The following is a 16002-nucleotide window of genomic DNA, read 5'->3' on the forward strand; positions in this document are numbered from 1 at the left end:
CATCTTCTTGTGTTGTATGTTGTTTTACGACAAACCCAACAGCATTCTCGAAATATGGCTAGTGAACTAATTTCAGTTTGGTCTTCTAGGTATCAAATTTGAGGTTCATCTAGAATCTATGGTAGACATTAATTATTCTGACAAGCTTGGGAAAATTGAGAGAGAAATGAAAACTTGGAAATTAAGATTGTTAACACCTATGGGAAGAAATGTTGTGCTGAAATCACTACTACTGTCAAAATTAAATCATCTCTTCTCATCTATACCAAGCCCACGAGAGGATACGATTCGATCTTTTCAGAAGAAATGCTTTAATTTTATTTGGAAGGGAAAAAAGGATAAAATTAAAAGAAAGGTTACTACTACCATTTTTTAATATGGGGGTTTCAATATTCCAATAGTAAAAAATAAAATCCCCAAAACTTGCATGGATTAAAAGACTGTTATGTGACAATTCTACAAGCACAGAAAATGACTGACTATTTAACAATTTGTTATCAGAATGATATTAATAATACAGAGGTCCTAAATCAAGCCCTTTGGCATAATAACAATATTTTGATCGGTGGCAAAACAGTCTATCACATGAACTTGGAACAAAAGGGAATAACATACTTGAGAAATGTAGTAAATGTGGACGGTAATATACTGTCTTTGGAATATGATATGGATGTTGATTTTCTTACATACCAAGGACTTAAAAGATCAATTACTGGATATATAAAACAGAGGAGTTTCACATTTAAACATGTGGAGAACATACTTGCCCACCCTATTTTACCTTATAACATCTCCAAAATAGTTAGTAGCAAACAGTTCTATAAAACACTATGTCAATTGTGTTTTAATAAAACAAATGGCCAATTAAAATTGGAAGAAATATTGGATAAAGACTTACAACAGAAGGAATGGGAAAACATTAATTTGATGGCTGATTGATGTACTCAAAGCGTCAATCTAAAATGGTTTCAGGATAAGATAACTCAGAATATTCTGATAGCTGATAATAACTTGTATAAGATTGGTTACATTGATTCACCTATGTGTTCGTTTTGTAAACAGGTGCCTGAGAGTGTTATACATTTATTATGCGATTGTACCCACTCAAGCAAAGTGTGGAAAGAGATGGCTAAATGGTTAGAAAGGTTGGCTGAAGCATACCTTGACTTAACACCAGAAAATATTATTTTTGATTTTAAGGGGAGAAATATTAATCCACTTAATGCAATGTGTCTCATGGTGAAACAAAATATTAACAATATGAGCAGAAAAGGGAGAAAACCTAATTTTAAAATCATCCAAAAAGAAATATTAAGTTACTATCAAGCATGTAAATTCATTGCCATTACAAACAACAATGAGTCCAAAGTGTTCACATTTTGGTCCTCTTTCCACACGCTATTTTTAGACTTGTAGCTCAATATTTAATTATAAGCTTTAAAGAGTATACTTTAATGTTTAAAATGATTAATGCCTTGCAGGTGATTAGAAACAGTCAAACATGCAGTAGACGTCTTTATACACTGTAATATGTATATTTATGTACATGCAAATATCTGTTGAGAAATAATGGGGAATGTTAAATGATTTGTACCTTGCATGTTACCAGATGCAGTCAAACATACACAGGTTGTAACTCATATACAATACGAAACAACATTATGTACCGATGCCAACTTATGTATTATGTAGTTATGCCTACTTATCTATATGTAATATCTGCAAAGAAAGAATGGTCAATGTAACTAAGGCCCATGTCAAACCTGTCAATAGCATCTATTTATGTATGCCTTGTATATGCGAACATCTATTTATTCCCAATTATAATATCATGTAAACATGTACTGGGAAATAAAAACGTCAAAATAAAAAAGAAATATTACTATACGCACAAAAATATATTAAGGAATTCTATTTTGTCCATCCATCAATTGATTTTCTTCTCTATTGAATTGTTCAAATGAAATTGTAATTCATAATGTTGCGGCTTTTATTTATCAAACCATGATGATAAGGAAATTGTATATATGAGATGTACTATAGGCATGCGGTCTCCTTAGCACTCAAATAAAGATTGATTGACTCAAATAAACAGAAAACAACAATGAAGGCTGCTGTTGTGTTGGTGAACTCTATAGACGTGTGCATTTTTACAACCGTCAATGATTGAATGTGTATGCCTATAGGTACATGATATCTCGAGAGATCTTTGTTTGTTTGTATGTTTTAAGCCACGCTCAGCAATATTCCAGCTATATGGCGGGGGATCTGTAAGTATTCGAGTCTGGGCCAGGCAATCCAGTGATCTAAAACATTAGCATCGATCTACGCAATTGCGAACAAAAAGAACCTTCTGTCCTATACGCTTGAGAGCATGTGCTTTAGACTATAACTTCAACGACCGCCTCCGTGGTGTAGTGGTTAGAGCGTGCGCCCGGAGAGCGGAAGGTCGCGGGTTCGATCACCGACCGCGTCATACCAAAAGAAGTTAAAATATGGTACTTGTTGGTCCCTGCCTGGCGCTCGGCATTAATTGGTACAACAAGGACTGGTCGGCTCGGAGTCAATATAATGTGTCTGAGTGGGGTATTCATGCTTCACTGCGGCATGGTATCTCGGTGGGCTAGCACTATAAAACCAGCTTCAGTCTTGGTTAGTACAAACAGCCGCACATACACATACGCATGCATATGAGCGAAATTTCACCTCACCTCACCTATAACTTCAACAGTCTCTGATTATATATTCACCAGGCGAACACCCTACGCGGTGAATATCGTTGTGAAACAGAAAATGTTTATTGTTCAGTGGTATGAAAGAGCAAGAAGGGAAGCACAACTGTTCCCCATAGGGATGACTGCTTCTTTTCTAAACGTCTTACAACTATTGCATAGATGTTATCAAGGAGAGTCTAGATATCTTTTCATGGTATTTGTGTCTTTCTTTGACATATTGTCCTGAACCTCTGAGGATAGCTATGTTGTTGCATCTATGGTCAGTATTAACACCCCATGGATCATGGAATATTCAGTTTTCCCTTAAGTTTGGCATGTGGAACAGTAGCATACAAAGAACAAAAAATAAAATAAATAAATAAATAAAATAAAATGTTTTGATAGAATTGAACTTTATTATTTTCTGGTTGTTTACACATATATAGCAAATAGTTCGATATTTTAGAATGCTCATGGGAGCACAGCAACTTGAACTTGTCTTAAATACTTTTTTGTGAATTTAAATAAAAGTTATCATTGGTTGGAGTAAGGATTCTAGTTAATATTGGAGACAGGGACTTCTTGGTATAGTTGCTGAATTCAGCAAGATATGTGTCTGTGTCTGTATGGAGCTTCAGGAGTCGAGGCAAAATCTCAGAGAACTGACAAGTGATATCGGAAATTTTCTTTCTCCTTTAACGTACTTGTCTCATACGTGGGGTTATTTGATATGGCACTGAGGCCCACTTCTTTGATCAAAACAATTAATGTAGTGATACTTACATAGAACGGTTATGTTAATTGAGGCCTTCTCAGTGGGAAGAACAATGTAAACAAATTTCACTGTTTCCGGATTTATAATTTTAAAAAAATCTATCCAGTTTGGTTTTGAAAGGAAAGAAAATTGGGTTTCAAACTCTCTGGTCTCTGAAGGTGGGGTCGGGGTCGACGAGTGTTGGTTAATGAGCAGGGGTTAGGACAATGTTTTAATTGATGCATTGCATCTGCTCACAAAAGTAAAGTCTATCATCGGATACACAGAATCTCAATATCATTTTTTAAAGTAAAATATATTCATGTATACTCATGCCAATAATGGTTGTCACCTCCCTTCCCAACCCCACCCCCTCACCAATAAAACAATTGAAGGGGGTGACAACCATTATTGGCATGAGTATATAATATATCCATATCCAATTTTCAGAAAACACTTTATGCCTTGAAATAATGAGACAAATTTAAATACAGAACACTAAATGGTCAGTCCATATGCACGCCAGTCAAAGATTGTAGTGACTCTGCAAATTATGTTTGTTTTTTTACTTTTCAGAGATGAAACAAGAGTGTGGAGGGAAAAACGTGTTTCCTTTTCAGAAATGTCGTCCTAACCTGGACTACTCCCCAAGACTCTGCAACGGAACAGTGAAGGCGAAATTCTTGTTTTGTGGTCGGCTTGATATGGGAGGTAAAACCATGACAAACGAGCTGAAAAACATACTGGATACGCCCAAATCTTTGGTTTTGTTTGGGAGTGGTCTATGGCGGATGTTCAACAAAACGGATAACTCCAATTTTGCAAGAGCGATCATAGACTCTGTGAAAAGCAACACCACACGGAAGTGGCCCAAATTGCTGTGGTCTGGGTTTAGTGGTTTCGGACTCTGGCGAACAGAGCTTGTTCGGGGAGTAACTAATGAAAATGCTCAAGTCTACAACCGATACATGGAGAGGTTTGTAGGGAAGTATAACGTTCCGATGTTCGATACATTCAACTTGACTCAAGGTATTCGGAGTCTGGATGGAACTCATTTTGGTCCGGGGGTCAATTTTCTTAAAGCACAGATCTTTTTGAATTACCTCTTGGAGTTGCAAAACAAAGGAGAGTGGGCCTGAGAAGTTTCCAGTAGATGTGTACGGATTGGCTTATACCCGAGATCTTTTGAATTACCTGTTGGAGTTGCAAAACAAAGGAGAGTGGGCCTGCGAAGTTTCCAGTAAATGTGTACGGATTGGCTTATACCCGGTCTTGTATGTTAGATGCTTGATAGGCATTTTATAAGAAGCTATTTGATGAACATAAAGAATTTTCTGGATTTCATCTTCTTGTGTTGTATGTTGTTTTACGACAAACCCAACAGCATTCTCGAAATATGGCTAGTGAACTAATTTCAGTTTGGTCTTCTAGGTATCAAATTTGAGGTTCATCTAGAATCTATGGTAGACATTAATTATTCTGACAAGCTTGGGAAAATTGAGAGAGAAATGAAAACTTGGAAATTAAGATTGTTAACACCTATGGGAAGAAATGTTGTGCTGAAATCACTACTACTGTCAAAATTAAATCATCTCTTCTCATCTATACCAAGCCCACGAGAGGATACGATTCGATCTTTTCAGAAGAAATGCTTTAATTTTATTTGAAGGGAAAAAGGATAAAATTAAAAGAAAGGTTACTACTACCATTTTTTAATATGGGGTTTCAATATTCCAATAGTAAAAATAAAATCCCCAAAACTTGCATGGATTAAAAGACTGTTATGTGACAATTTCTACAAGCACAGAAAATGACTGACTATTTAACAATTTGTTATCAGAATGATATTAATAATACAGAGGTCCTAAATCAAGCCCTTTGGCATAATAACAATATTTTGATCGGTGGCAAAACAGTCTATCACATGAACTTGGAACAAAAGGGAATAACATACTTGAGAAATGTAGTAAATGTGGACGGTAATATACTGTCTTTGGAATATGATATGGATGTTGATTTTCTTACATACCAAGGACTTAAAAGATCAATTACTGGATATATAAAACAGAGGAGTTTTCACATTTAAACATGTGGAGAACATACTTGCCCACCCTATTTTACCTTATAACATCTCCAAAATAGTTAGTAGCAAACAGTTCTATAAAACACTATGTCAATTGTGTTTTAATAAAACAAATGGCCAATTAAAATTGGAAGAAATATTGGATAAAGACTTACAACAGAAGGAATGGGAAAACATTAATTTGATGGCTGATTGATGTACTCAAAGCGTCAATCTAAAATGGTTTCAGGATAAGATAACTCAGAATATTCTGATAGCTGATAATAACTTGTATAAGATTGGTTACATTGATTCACCTATGTGTTCGTTTTGTAAACAGGTGCCTGAGAGTGTTATACATTTATTATGCGATTGTACCCACTCAAGCAAAGTGTGGAAAGAGATGGCTAAATGGTTAGAAAGGTTGGCTGAAGCATACCTTGACTTAACACCAGAAAATATTATTTTGATTTTAAGGGGAGAAATATTAATCCACTTAATGCAATGTGTCTCATGGTGAAACAAAAATATTAACAATATGAGCAGAAAAGGAGAAAACCTAATTTTAAAATCATCCAAAAGAAATATTAAGTTACTATCAAGCATGTAAATTCATTGCCATTACAAACAACAATGAGTCCAAAGTGTTCACATTTTGGTCCTCTTCCACACGCTATTTTTTAGACTTGTAGCTCAATATTTAATTATAAGCTTTAAAGAGTATACTTTAATGTTTAAAATGATTAATGCCTTGCAGGTGATTAGAAACAGTCAAACATGCAGTAGACGTCTTTATACACTGTAATATGTATATTTATGTACATGCAAATATCTGTTGAGAAATAATGGGGAATGTTAAATGATTTGTACCTTGCATGTTACCAGATGCAGTCAAACATACACAGGTTGTAACTCATATACAATACGAAACAACATTATGTACCGATGCCAACTTATGTATTATGTAGTTATGCCTACTTATCTATATGTAATATCTGCAAAGAAAGAATGGTCAATGTAACTAAGGCCCATGTCAAACCTGTCAATAGCATCTATTTATGTATGCCTTGTATATGCGAACATCTATTTATTCCCAATTATAATATCATGTAAACATGTACTGGGAAATAAAAACGTCAAAATAAAAAAGAAATATTACTATACGCACAAAAATATATTAAGGAATTCTATTTTGTCCATCCATCAATTGATTTTCTTCTCTATTGAATTGTTCAAATGAAATTGTAATTCATAATGTTGCGGCTTTTATTTATCAAACCATGATGATAAGGAAATTGTATATATGAGATGTACTATAGGCATGCGGTCTCCTTAGCACTCAAATAAAGATTGATTGACTCAAATAAACAGAAAACAACAATGAAGGCTGCTGTTGTGTTGGTGAACTCTATAGACGTGTGCATTTTTACAACCGTCAATGATTGAATGTGTATGCCTATAGGTACATGATATCTCGAGAGATCTTTGTTTGTTTGTATGTTTTAAGCCACGCTCAGCAATATTCCAGCTATATGGCGGGGGATCTGTAAGTATTCGAGTCTGGGCCAGGCAATCCAGTGATCTAAAACATTAGCATCGATCTACGCAATTGCGAACAAAAAGAACCTTCTGTCCTATACGCTTGAGAGCATGTGACTTTAGACTATAACTTCAACGACCGTCCGCCCGTGGTGTAGTGGTTAGATCACCGTGCGCCCGGAGAGCGGAAGGTCGCGGGTTCGATCACCGACCGCGTCATACCATAAAGAAGTTAAAATATGGTACTTGTTGGTAGCCCTGCCTCAGGCGAGTACAAACGGCATTAATTGGTACAACAAGGACTGGTCGGCTCGGAGTCAATATAATGTGTCTGAGTGGGGTATTCATGCTTCACTGCGGCATGGTATCTCGGTGGGCTAGCACTATAAAACCAGCTTCAGTCTTGGTTAGTACAAACAGCCGCACATACACATACGCATGCATATGAGCGAAATTTCACCTCACCTCACCTATAACTTCAACAGTCTCTGATTATATATTCACCAGGCGAACACCCTACGCGGTGAATATCGTTGTGAAACAGAAAATGTTTATTGTTCAGTGGTATGAAAGCTGCTTTAGAATTTTTAACACAGTAGAGCAGGTGTTACTCCGGCCTTTCTAAACAGTTGATCCAAGGCGTACCAAGACCTCAGTTATTCGGGTCGTTTAGAAAATATTGTCAGTCACTGCCAATCAAATCCAACACTGTGTATGCGGGATCCATCATGCATACAGAGAAAGCAAGAGAAAGGACAACTAGTGCATGTGCCAAGGCGAGAAGAGCAATAAACTCACTCCGAGATGTAGGATTACGAGCTGGTGGGTTAAACCCTGTGTCATCGTCCAATATCTGGCAAAGAGTTATCTTTCCTTCTGCATTCTACGCATGTGAGCTATGGAGCAATATCAGCAACACTGAGATGAATGGAACGGAAATTGTCCAGCGCTACTTTGCTAGAAGAGCCCAGAACCTCCACAAGAGATCTCCTACAGTTGCTACAGCTCAGGTGCTAGGACTATGGTCAATTCAAGGCAGAGTAGATAAATCAAAGCTCCTGTTTTGGGCCGACTCTGTCGCTCAGCTAGTACCAGTATTGTGAAGCCTATCTTGTATTTGAGATTCGCGGAATATATGTCTACTGTGGTAAAAAGCACAAGATCGATTGCCCATGACCTCTTGAATGCAGCTCACAAATATGGATTTTCAGATATCATTGACACCTTCATGACAGCAGGAGAATTTCCATGAAAAAATGTATGGAATTCCATGGTACAGAAGGCTATATGCCACCACGAACACACTGAATGGAGAAGTAAACTCCAAGAGCGTCCAAATATGCAGAGATTTGGTGCCATTCTTAAGCGCCTCTCTCCTCATCGTCTCTGGAACCTGTGTTTGTGGTATAACATGGCCACCCCTCCTGTCTAAGCTCTGATAAAGTTGGGTATACTGCCCGTCACACTTGGACTGTGTCTTATATGCGAGACTGAAAGTGAGGACATTGTAAAACATCAACTCCTATACTGTGACAAGCTGGTAGAAAACAGGAACGCACTGAGCGAGCTTCTGTTTGATAACGTGTCTCTTGACACGTATATGAGACTCGAAGATGCTGAAGACGAGGTTAAAATTAGAGGTGTCACGATACACCAATCTCACGATACGATACGTATCACGATTTTAAGGTCACGATACGATACGTATCGCGATACATACTTTTCGCGCCTTTTCATAGCATTACTTTACCGGCAACGTACGCGCTCGCTGATTGGTCCATCAAAATAGTCAAGCCAATCACAAAAGCTGTTAGTTTCCAACCTATTTTTTAAGTATAGCTAGCTACATCTATTTATCGGAGCGGTCTCGTATAATTTTACTATCAAAACTTTGAAGGAGATGGATATAGCATAAAAATTTGAATCGATGAAGTTTTAAAATAGGAATCGATACCCGCAAGCATGTATCGCGTATCGTATATTCAGTAAAAAATGTATCGATGCATCGATACATTCGCGTATCGCGACACCCCTAGTTAAAATCCTCACATACCTTGGTTCCATTACTCCGGTTGTGCAGGACATGACCTTGATAGCTGGGCTAGGTTCATGAGCATTATTGCAAAACGCAACAGTGCATGGAACTGAGCCAGCATTCTGTATTTATAAGAATAGCATGCAATGCTTTGTACATATTGCCCAGTGATCATCTGTTGCCAAGAGCTATGATTTCTTATGTTTTGTTGAATGTTTCAAATATTATTGAACTTTTCTATTTTGTCACAAATATGTATTATGCCCTAAAAATATATACATAACTGGATGTATAACTCTCCAAACCATTGGTGGAAATAAAGAACATTCATTCATATTTATATTTCTTTAAATGGTCAGTCCATTGCACATCAGTTAAAGATTATAGAGTTTTGGCTTTATCAACAAAGACCTCGCTACCTTCTAGCCACATATGTTATTGATAGGTAAGTAGCTCTAACAATGGATGTCCGTATGGCCTGGCAGTAGCCATATATATATATGTGTGTGTGTATGTCCCTCCCTCCCTATTTTTAGCGCAGCTGTCTGTCACAGGGTATGTTTACACGGCACGGGGCTTGGACTTGTCAGCAGCACGTCAACACACATCGTTACCCTTGCCGACGTGGTAAGGTGTGATGCAGTGAAAAACAACACGTGCGAGTATATACACACTGGTAGAAGAAAACGTTTGTCAATGCGTCAGTTTGTATCCTGCTAGACGAATTGCCGTGTGATCTGATCTCTCTCTCTGTCTCTCTCTCTCTCTCTCTCTGTCTCTCTCTCTCTCTCTCTCTCTCTCTCTCTCTCTCTCTCTCTCTCTCTCTCTCTCTCTCTCTCTCTCTCTCTCTCTCTCTCTCTCTCAAACACGGGACTCTTGAAGTGCACCACCTTTTGTCCAACGACGATGTCCTGTCAACAGACCTATTTATAGATCTAAATAAAAAGATGGCTATAATCGTTTGAGAGCTATGTGTCCACTCGAGTCCTTACGTGTGTTCTCATCGCTCCCCACGTTTTCCGCATGACTGAAGCTTCTTTCATTGTATATATACATAGGTTGAGGATCACATAACCATGCCTAGAGTTTTCTGTGCGGTAGCTCGCTGTCAGCCCACAAGGGCTAAAATTTTCAACTTGATAGGAAATGATCATTAGGTGGTTATCCTATACATGGCATTCGCTTTGTCGGAACGATGACAGGTCAACAGGTTCATATGGACAAGAGTTAGTTAGTGGATATGCTTGTACGCCGCTTTTAGCAATATTCCAGCAACATCAGGGCGGGGGTAAGCGGAAATGGGCTTCACACATTGAACCCATGTGAGGACTCAAACCCGGGTTTTCTGCGTGACGAGCGAACGCTTTACACCACCCCCATGTGGACAAGAGTATTACCGAATTGATCTTCAATACCCCATGCTTCTCATAAGGGGCGACTAACGGGATCGGGTGGTCAGGCTCGCTGACTTAGTATCCCAATTGCGTAGATCGATGCTCATGATGTTAATCACTGGGTTGTGTGGTGCAGACTCGATTATTTACAGACGACCGTCATATAACTGGAATATTGCTGAGTGCGGCGTAAAGCATTAAACTCACTCACTCTTCCTGTTGTGTACTCCAGTCATGGATGAAGCTAAAGGAGGTAATGACTATCGTAAGCCTCAAAGTCAGGTGGTTTCTCTGTAGCTCAGTAATATATTTAACTACTTTATCCACTGCTCGAAGTGTTTCAAAGATACATTATGAGACTACCTCTGTAGTCCAGCGCCTCTGTAGTCTGATAGGGGTTTCCATGCAAACTGCAAACAACTACCCCATCCATATACCCTCATGCACGTCGACATAGAGAGTGAGTGAGTGAGTTGAGCGAGTTCAGTTTTACGCCGCTTTTAGCAATATTCCAGCAATATCACAGTGAGGGACACCAGAAAAACGCTTCACGCATTGTACCCATGTGGGGAACCGAACCCGGGTCTTAGGCGTGACGAGCGACCGCTTTAACCACTAGGCTACCCCACCGCCCCACGTCGACATAGAAGTGCAATGCTTTCACCTCGCTTGACCGCACTTCTACACGTGATGAGGTACAGATCACAAACTAATAAGATAGATCTAATCATTTTTATTTAGATCGATAGATACACATGGGTTTGCTTTTGAACCTCCCAGGCATATTTGTAGATGGCAGTTTGCCTGTCTAGTGACTTCTAAGTGTCTTTCAAATGTTTACAAACTATTTTTTTTTCCAGAAAAAGAGTTAGTTGGCACTATTCCATAGACAACAGTGATCATTCATAAACTGACTGATTTCATGAAAACTAATTTTCATCAATATTGAATATTCTACTGACATCCCCGACTTCCGTTCGTGAAGTCTAGTATAGTACCAACTAAACCATTACGTGGATTTTCACTGCAATCAAATATATAAACAATCTAATGATCAATATACTTTTATTCGCATATCAACCATGGCTGTATTGACTAGAGATTCTAGGCAAATCCAACGTATGGGTGTAAGGGAATGAGAGTGATCTCCCTTAGTGATGTCCAAATCCGTCAAGGCTGCCGTAACTTCCGCCATAACTGTTTCCATTGCTGACCTGACCTGGACCTGTCTGGACGATCTTAGCGTGGCCGTACTCTGTCCTTGACCTCTTGGTTTGGGGAAGGAACTTGAAACGACGGATGACGTTGCGGTGTGGTCTGCTCAGCGACTGGAATTCGATCTGTGGACGCCCGCTGTTACAATGCTCGCACAGCCTCACCTTGTAGCCGTCGTAGGTCTGCAGGTAGCCAACGTAGTCGACAGACGTTGTAGTCTTCACGGGAATGATCTTGACGAATGGCAGAGCGATGAAGAACTTCTTGGCCACCTGGTAGGTACCTTTCTTGTAGTAGTTCTTGATCATGTGTTTGTTGTCCAGCTCCCATTTACCTTCGTGGAATGACTTTTGGTAGACTGGCTTGGGAACATTATAAGAAGACTGGAACCTATTGTAGCCTCCGCCGTAAGACTTGCTGTAGCCGCCGAGGCTGCCTCTGGATGCAAGTACGTTAGAACCATAGCCGCTGAAGATGTTGGGGACGTTGTACCCATAGTCAGCAGACCGTTTCTGTATCCCATTGTAGGAGGGACAGTCGTCGTCATCATCAACGTCGTTATCATCGACTTTGTCACCTGCATAGAAATAAATTCGATGTGATTCCCAATAGTTTTGTCTAACCAGAAAGTACTTTAATATGAATAAAGCAAACACACCAACAATTAACTGGGGTGGAACATTCGATAATCTGGTCAACCTGGTATGTAGCAAAGTAATAATCACTCTTGGAAAACTATTATATCTTCAGATTGCCCATAACAATTAATATGGACATATTGTATTGTCACTTCTATAGCTAAAATGTTTTAGATTAACATACTATTTATATGTTCACATCTGTGATATTCTTGTTTTTTACTGTCCTCGTTGACAGGGCTTTTTATAATTTATATGTATTTATCGTGAATATATAACTTGTTTTAGTCGCGAAATGGCTGAAATATTGCCGATGTGACTGTAAATCCTAACTCAATCACTCAATCACTATTGGGTTCGAGTGTCACTTTTTCCACATACCTTTTCTTTTCCACACACGACTAGCAAAATATATCGAGAAGGCGAACAAAGTCAGTGATATCGAATACATAAGGGCCTAAATACGGTAGTTACGTAAACTACGCTTAGCTTTCAAGACCAATTTAAACTCGTATCCCTATTTCCTAGATCGATGCTAATGCTTTTGATTACTGGATTGCCTAGTTCAGACTCGATAATTTTGTTGTTGTTTTTGTTCCCATCAATACAAATATCAATTATATGTAAATATTGCATATTGAGTTTAAGCGGTTAACAATGGTCATTCTGGATCAAATAATGGGAATAGAGGAAGACATTTTTTTTTAATTTATCAAAAAAATTGTTTATGTGGACATATAGCTATATTCTAGTATGCATTGCTGAATAATAACATATGTTCATTAACAATGGTCATTCGATCAAATAATGGGAATAGAGGAAAACATTTTTTTGAGAATTTATCAAAAAAATTGTTTCTTTTGGACATATTTTTTTCGACCATGAATATGTCTTTCAAAAATCTTTATAAAGTTTTTCTTAGCTAGGAATTATTTTTTTCAGGGTGCAAATATAGATGTGTCTTTCGGCAGAAAGTATTGTATGACAAAGTAGTGGGTTAGTACTTAGAGCACCAAACCAAACGTGAACTTTTGTCAATTGAAATTCCTGTATGTTTTTGATTCATCCAAATTTGAAGTTCATTCAAATGAACCTCAGACTCGATAATTTACAGTTCCCCGCCCTACAGCTGGAACATTGCTGAGTGATGCGGTAACACCAAACCAAGAAATACAATCTGTTTGGTATATTTCATCCTATGCGAGGAGACGAGAACCACGGTAAGGCGGTCCGTAATTGTTCGGTATTTTAGCGCCGCTTTGAACAGTATTCTATGTAGTGTTGGGAATTGGTTAAAATCTCATAACTGATGACTGGTTCATTACAACCGATCAATCATCGAAAAAAGTTAGTTAGCGTCATTTTTCAGATTTTCCTATTCAGGTTGTTATTGCAGATATGTATTGCATGATGCAACTTGCTACTTTAAAGTGATGACTAATATATCATGAACAGAAACTTCCTGGGGTCTTTTCACTCAGAAATATTCTAGTATTCAGTTAGTGAAGTGAGTTTTCTAACAATTAAACATGTTTTCTGGCCCTGACAACTTCTAAGATATGTTCCATTGTCAAGTGTTTCAAAGACTAAAACAGTTGTTCCAAAATTGTTTGTGTTCGATTATGAGAAAATGTGATCGATTGCTTGGTCGTTAGGTCACTGCGACCAATCTTCGATTATTTCAATTTATCGGAGCACTACTAATTCTATGTATCTTTATCTCCGCGTGTCAGCTTAGAGTAAGTGAGTCAGTTGAGGTTTACGCCGCACTCAACAATATTAGAGCTATATGACGGCGGTCTGTAAATAATCGAGTCTGGACCAGACAATCCAGGGATCAACAGCATGAGCATCGATCTGCGCAATTGGGAACCGATGACATGTGTCAACCAAGTCAGCGAGCCTGACCACCCGATCCCGTAAGTCGCCTCTTACGACAAACATGGGTTACTGAAGACCAATATTCTAACCCTGACCTACATGGGCATGTCAGCATAGATGTGGGAGGGAAGCCTGCCTCAGATTGTATAACTTATAGTCTGTTTGCAATGAAAACCGATGAATTTCACTTTATAAAAAGTAAATGAACTAAAGTGAAATTAATATTGCGAATCCTCATAATTTTACCTTGCCAATTGAACTTTTAAATCTCCGAATTTTATTCAACTTAGGATAAAAGTTGTTAAACAAACAATCATAGTTTCAAATTGCTATTATTGGTTTAGATGCTTGATTGGCATTTAGAAGTTGGAAGATAACATGACAACGAATGGTATGGATTTACAACTTCTTTAGTATTTACGACACGTGGTTCCTGGGCTACTTCTTGCCCCATCATCAGGTGAATATACGTGATAGGATTGCTTGGAAGCCACCTATGAAAATGTACTTTCAATGTACATGTTTTCCCATGTTCCCCTTAATCACTGTACATACTTTGATGTGCTTTCATATATGTGTTTTCCTATCATTGTTTTCATAAGTGGCTTCCAATCAATTCCATCATGGTTATCCAATCTTTTTGCTTGTATAAACACTCGGTACATACATTGCATAAACACACCACTTAATCTCTTAGAACTCTGTACATCCTTATCTAAACACATCACTTAATCTCCTTGATCTCTGTACATCTCAATCGGTAATACTATCTCACTGGCTTCCTGTACATACTATATATTTTGCTCGTATCATATTCTGTCATTCACCTGATGAAGGGACAAGAAGTAGCCCAGAAACGTCGTGTTGTAAATATTAAAGAATTTGTAAATCCGTACCATTCATCACGTACCGCACGTGCATTTGTTGTACTGTTTTTTAACTACTGCGCTTACCCCCTTGTAATACAAACCAATAATAGCGATTTGAATCTATGATCGTTTGTAAAACAACTTTTATCCTAAGTTGCGGCTTGAGAATCAACAGAAAAAAGTACAAAAATCTTCACTTTACTGAGAAAGTGTAATTCCAAAAGTAACGGTCATGGCAGCCATGCCAATTTACACTTGCGACACTCAACCCCAAAATACTAACATTTTCACTTTTCAGAGAAAACGTATTTCCAAATATAACATGTTTAAAAGCTAATGTGTATTAGAAAACAAACTCTAAATATGATGAATGAATATTACTTACACCATTCGGTCAAGAGATCTCCGAATCCGTCATCTGTGGATTGCCCGTCCACTCTCGAATCCAGACATTTGGAGGTGTCGGCGACAGAAACAGACAGCAGCAACGCTGTACCAAACACGAGCAGACAAATTGTCGATCTCATCTTGACACCCGTTTACCCAGACTCAGGAGAAGATATGAATGAAACGGCACAAACCTCTTAATATATACCCTTGAATTATGACGCGAAAAAGTCAAACATTTCAGCTATAGGTCAGGTTTGATTTGGGAGCAAATGCTATAATTGTCTCGCATATACCATCCCCATCTGTCGTATTTGAAGATAATTATCAGTGTTTGCTGATGCGGCCGATTGTTAGTTTTGTATACGATAAATGTATACATATAGTTCCCAGGCTATACGTCACATACGACGTGCCTCAATGTACGTAGAATGACTCAAAGAGGAACGATATTTGGGTTTTTTAGTTTCGTAGCTGAAGACAATGTTGTCGAACAAAAGGTAAAACGTCACCA

At 38.1% G+C, this 16002-nt stretch overlaps 1 protein-coding gene across 1 annotated transcript; it reads right to left on the bottom strand.

Moving 5' to 3' along the window:
- Window positions 1-11216: 11216 nt before the first annotated feature.
- On the bottom strand, window positions 11217-15652 carry LOC124264178. Its single transcript, XM_046698918.1, has 2 exons — window positions 15487-15652; window positions 11217-12290 (listed from the first exon to the last, which is right to left on the bottom strand). The coding sequence occupies exons 1-2, from the start codon at window positions 15626-15628 to the stop codon at window positions 11650-11652; spliced, it is 783 nt and encodes a 260-aa protein (XP_046554874.1). The 5' UTR covers window positions 15629-15652; the 3' UTR covers window positions 11217-11649.
- Between the last annotated feature and the right edge of the window lie 350 nt (window positions 15653-16002).

The sequence above is a fragment of the Haliotis rubra genome, unplaced genomic scaffold (genome assembly GCF_003918875.1).
Source record: "Haliotis rubra isolate DU_JTF1 unplaced genomic scaffold, ASM391887v1 Scf911, whole genome shotgun sequence".
Classification (NCBI taxonomy): Eukaryota; Metazoa; Mollusca; class Gastropoda; order Lepetellida; family Haliotidae; genus Haliotis; species Haliotis rubra.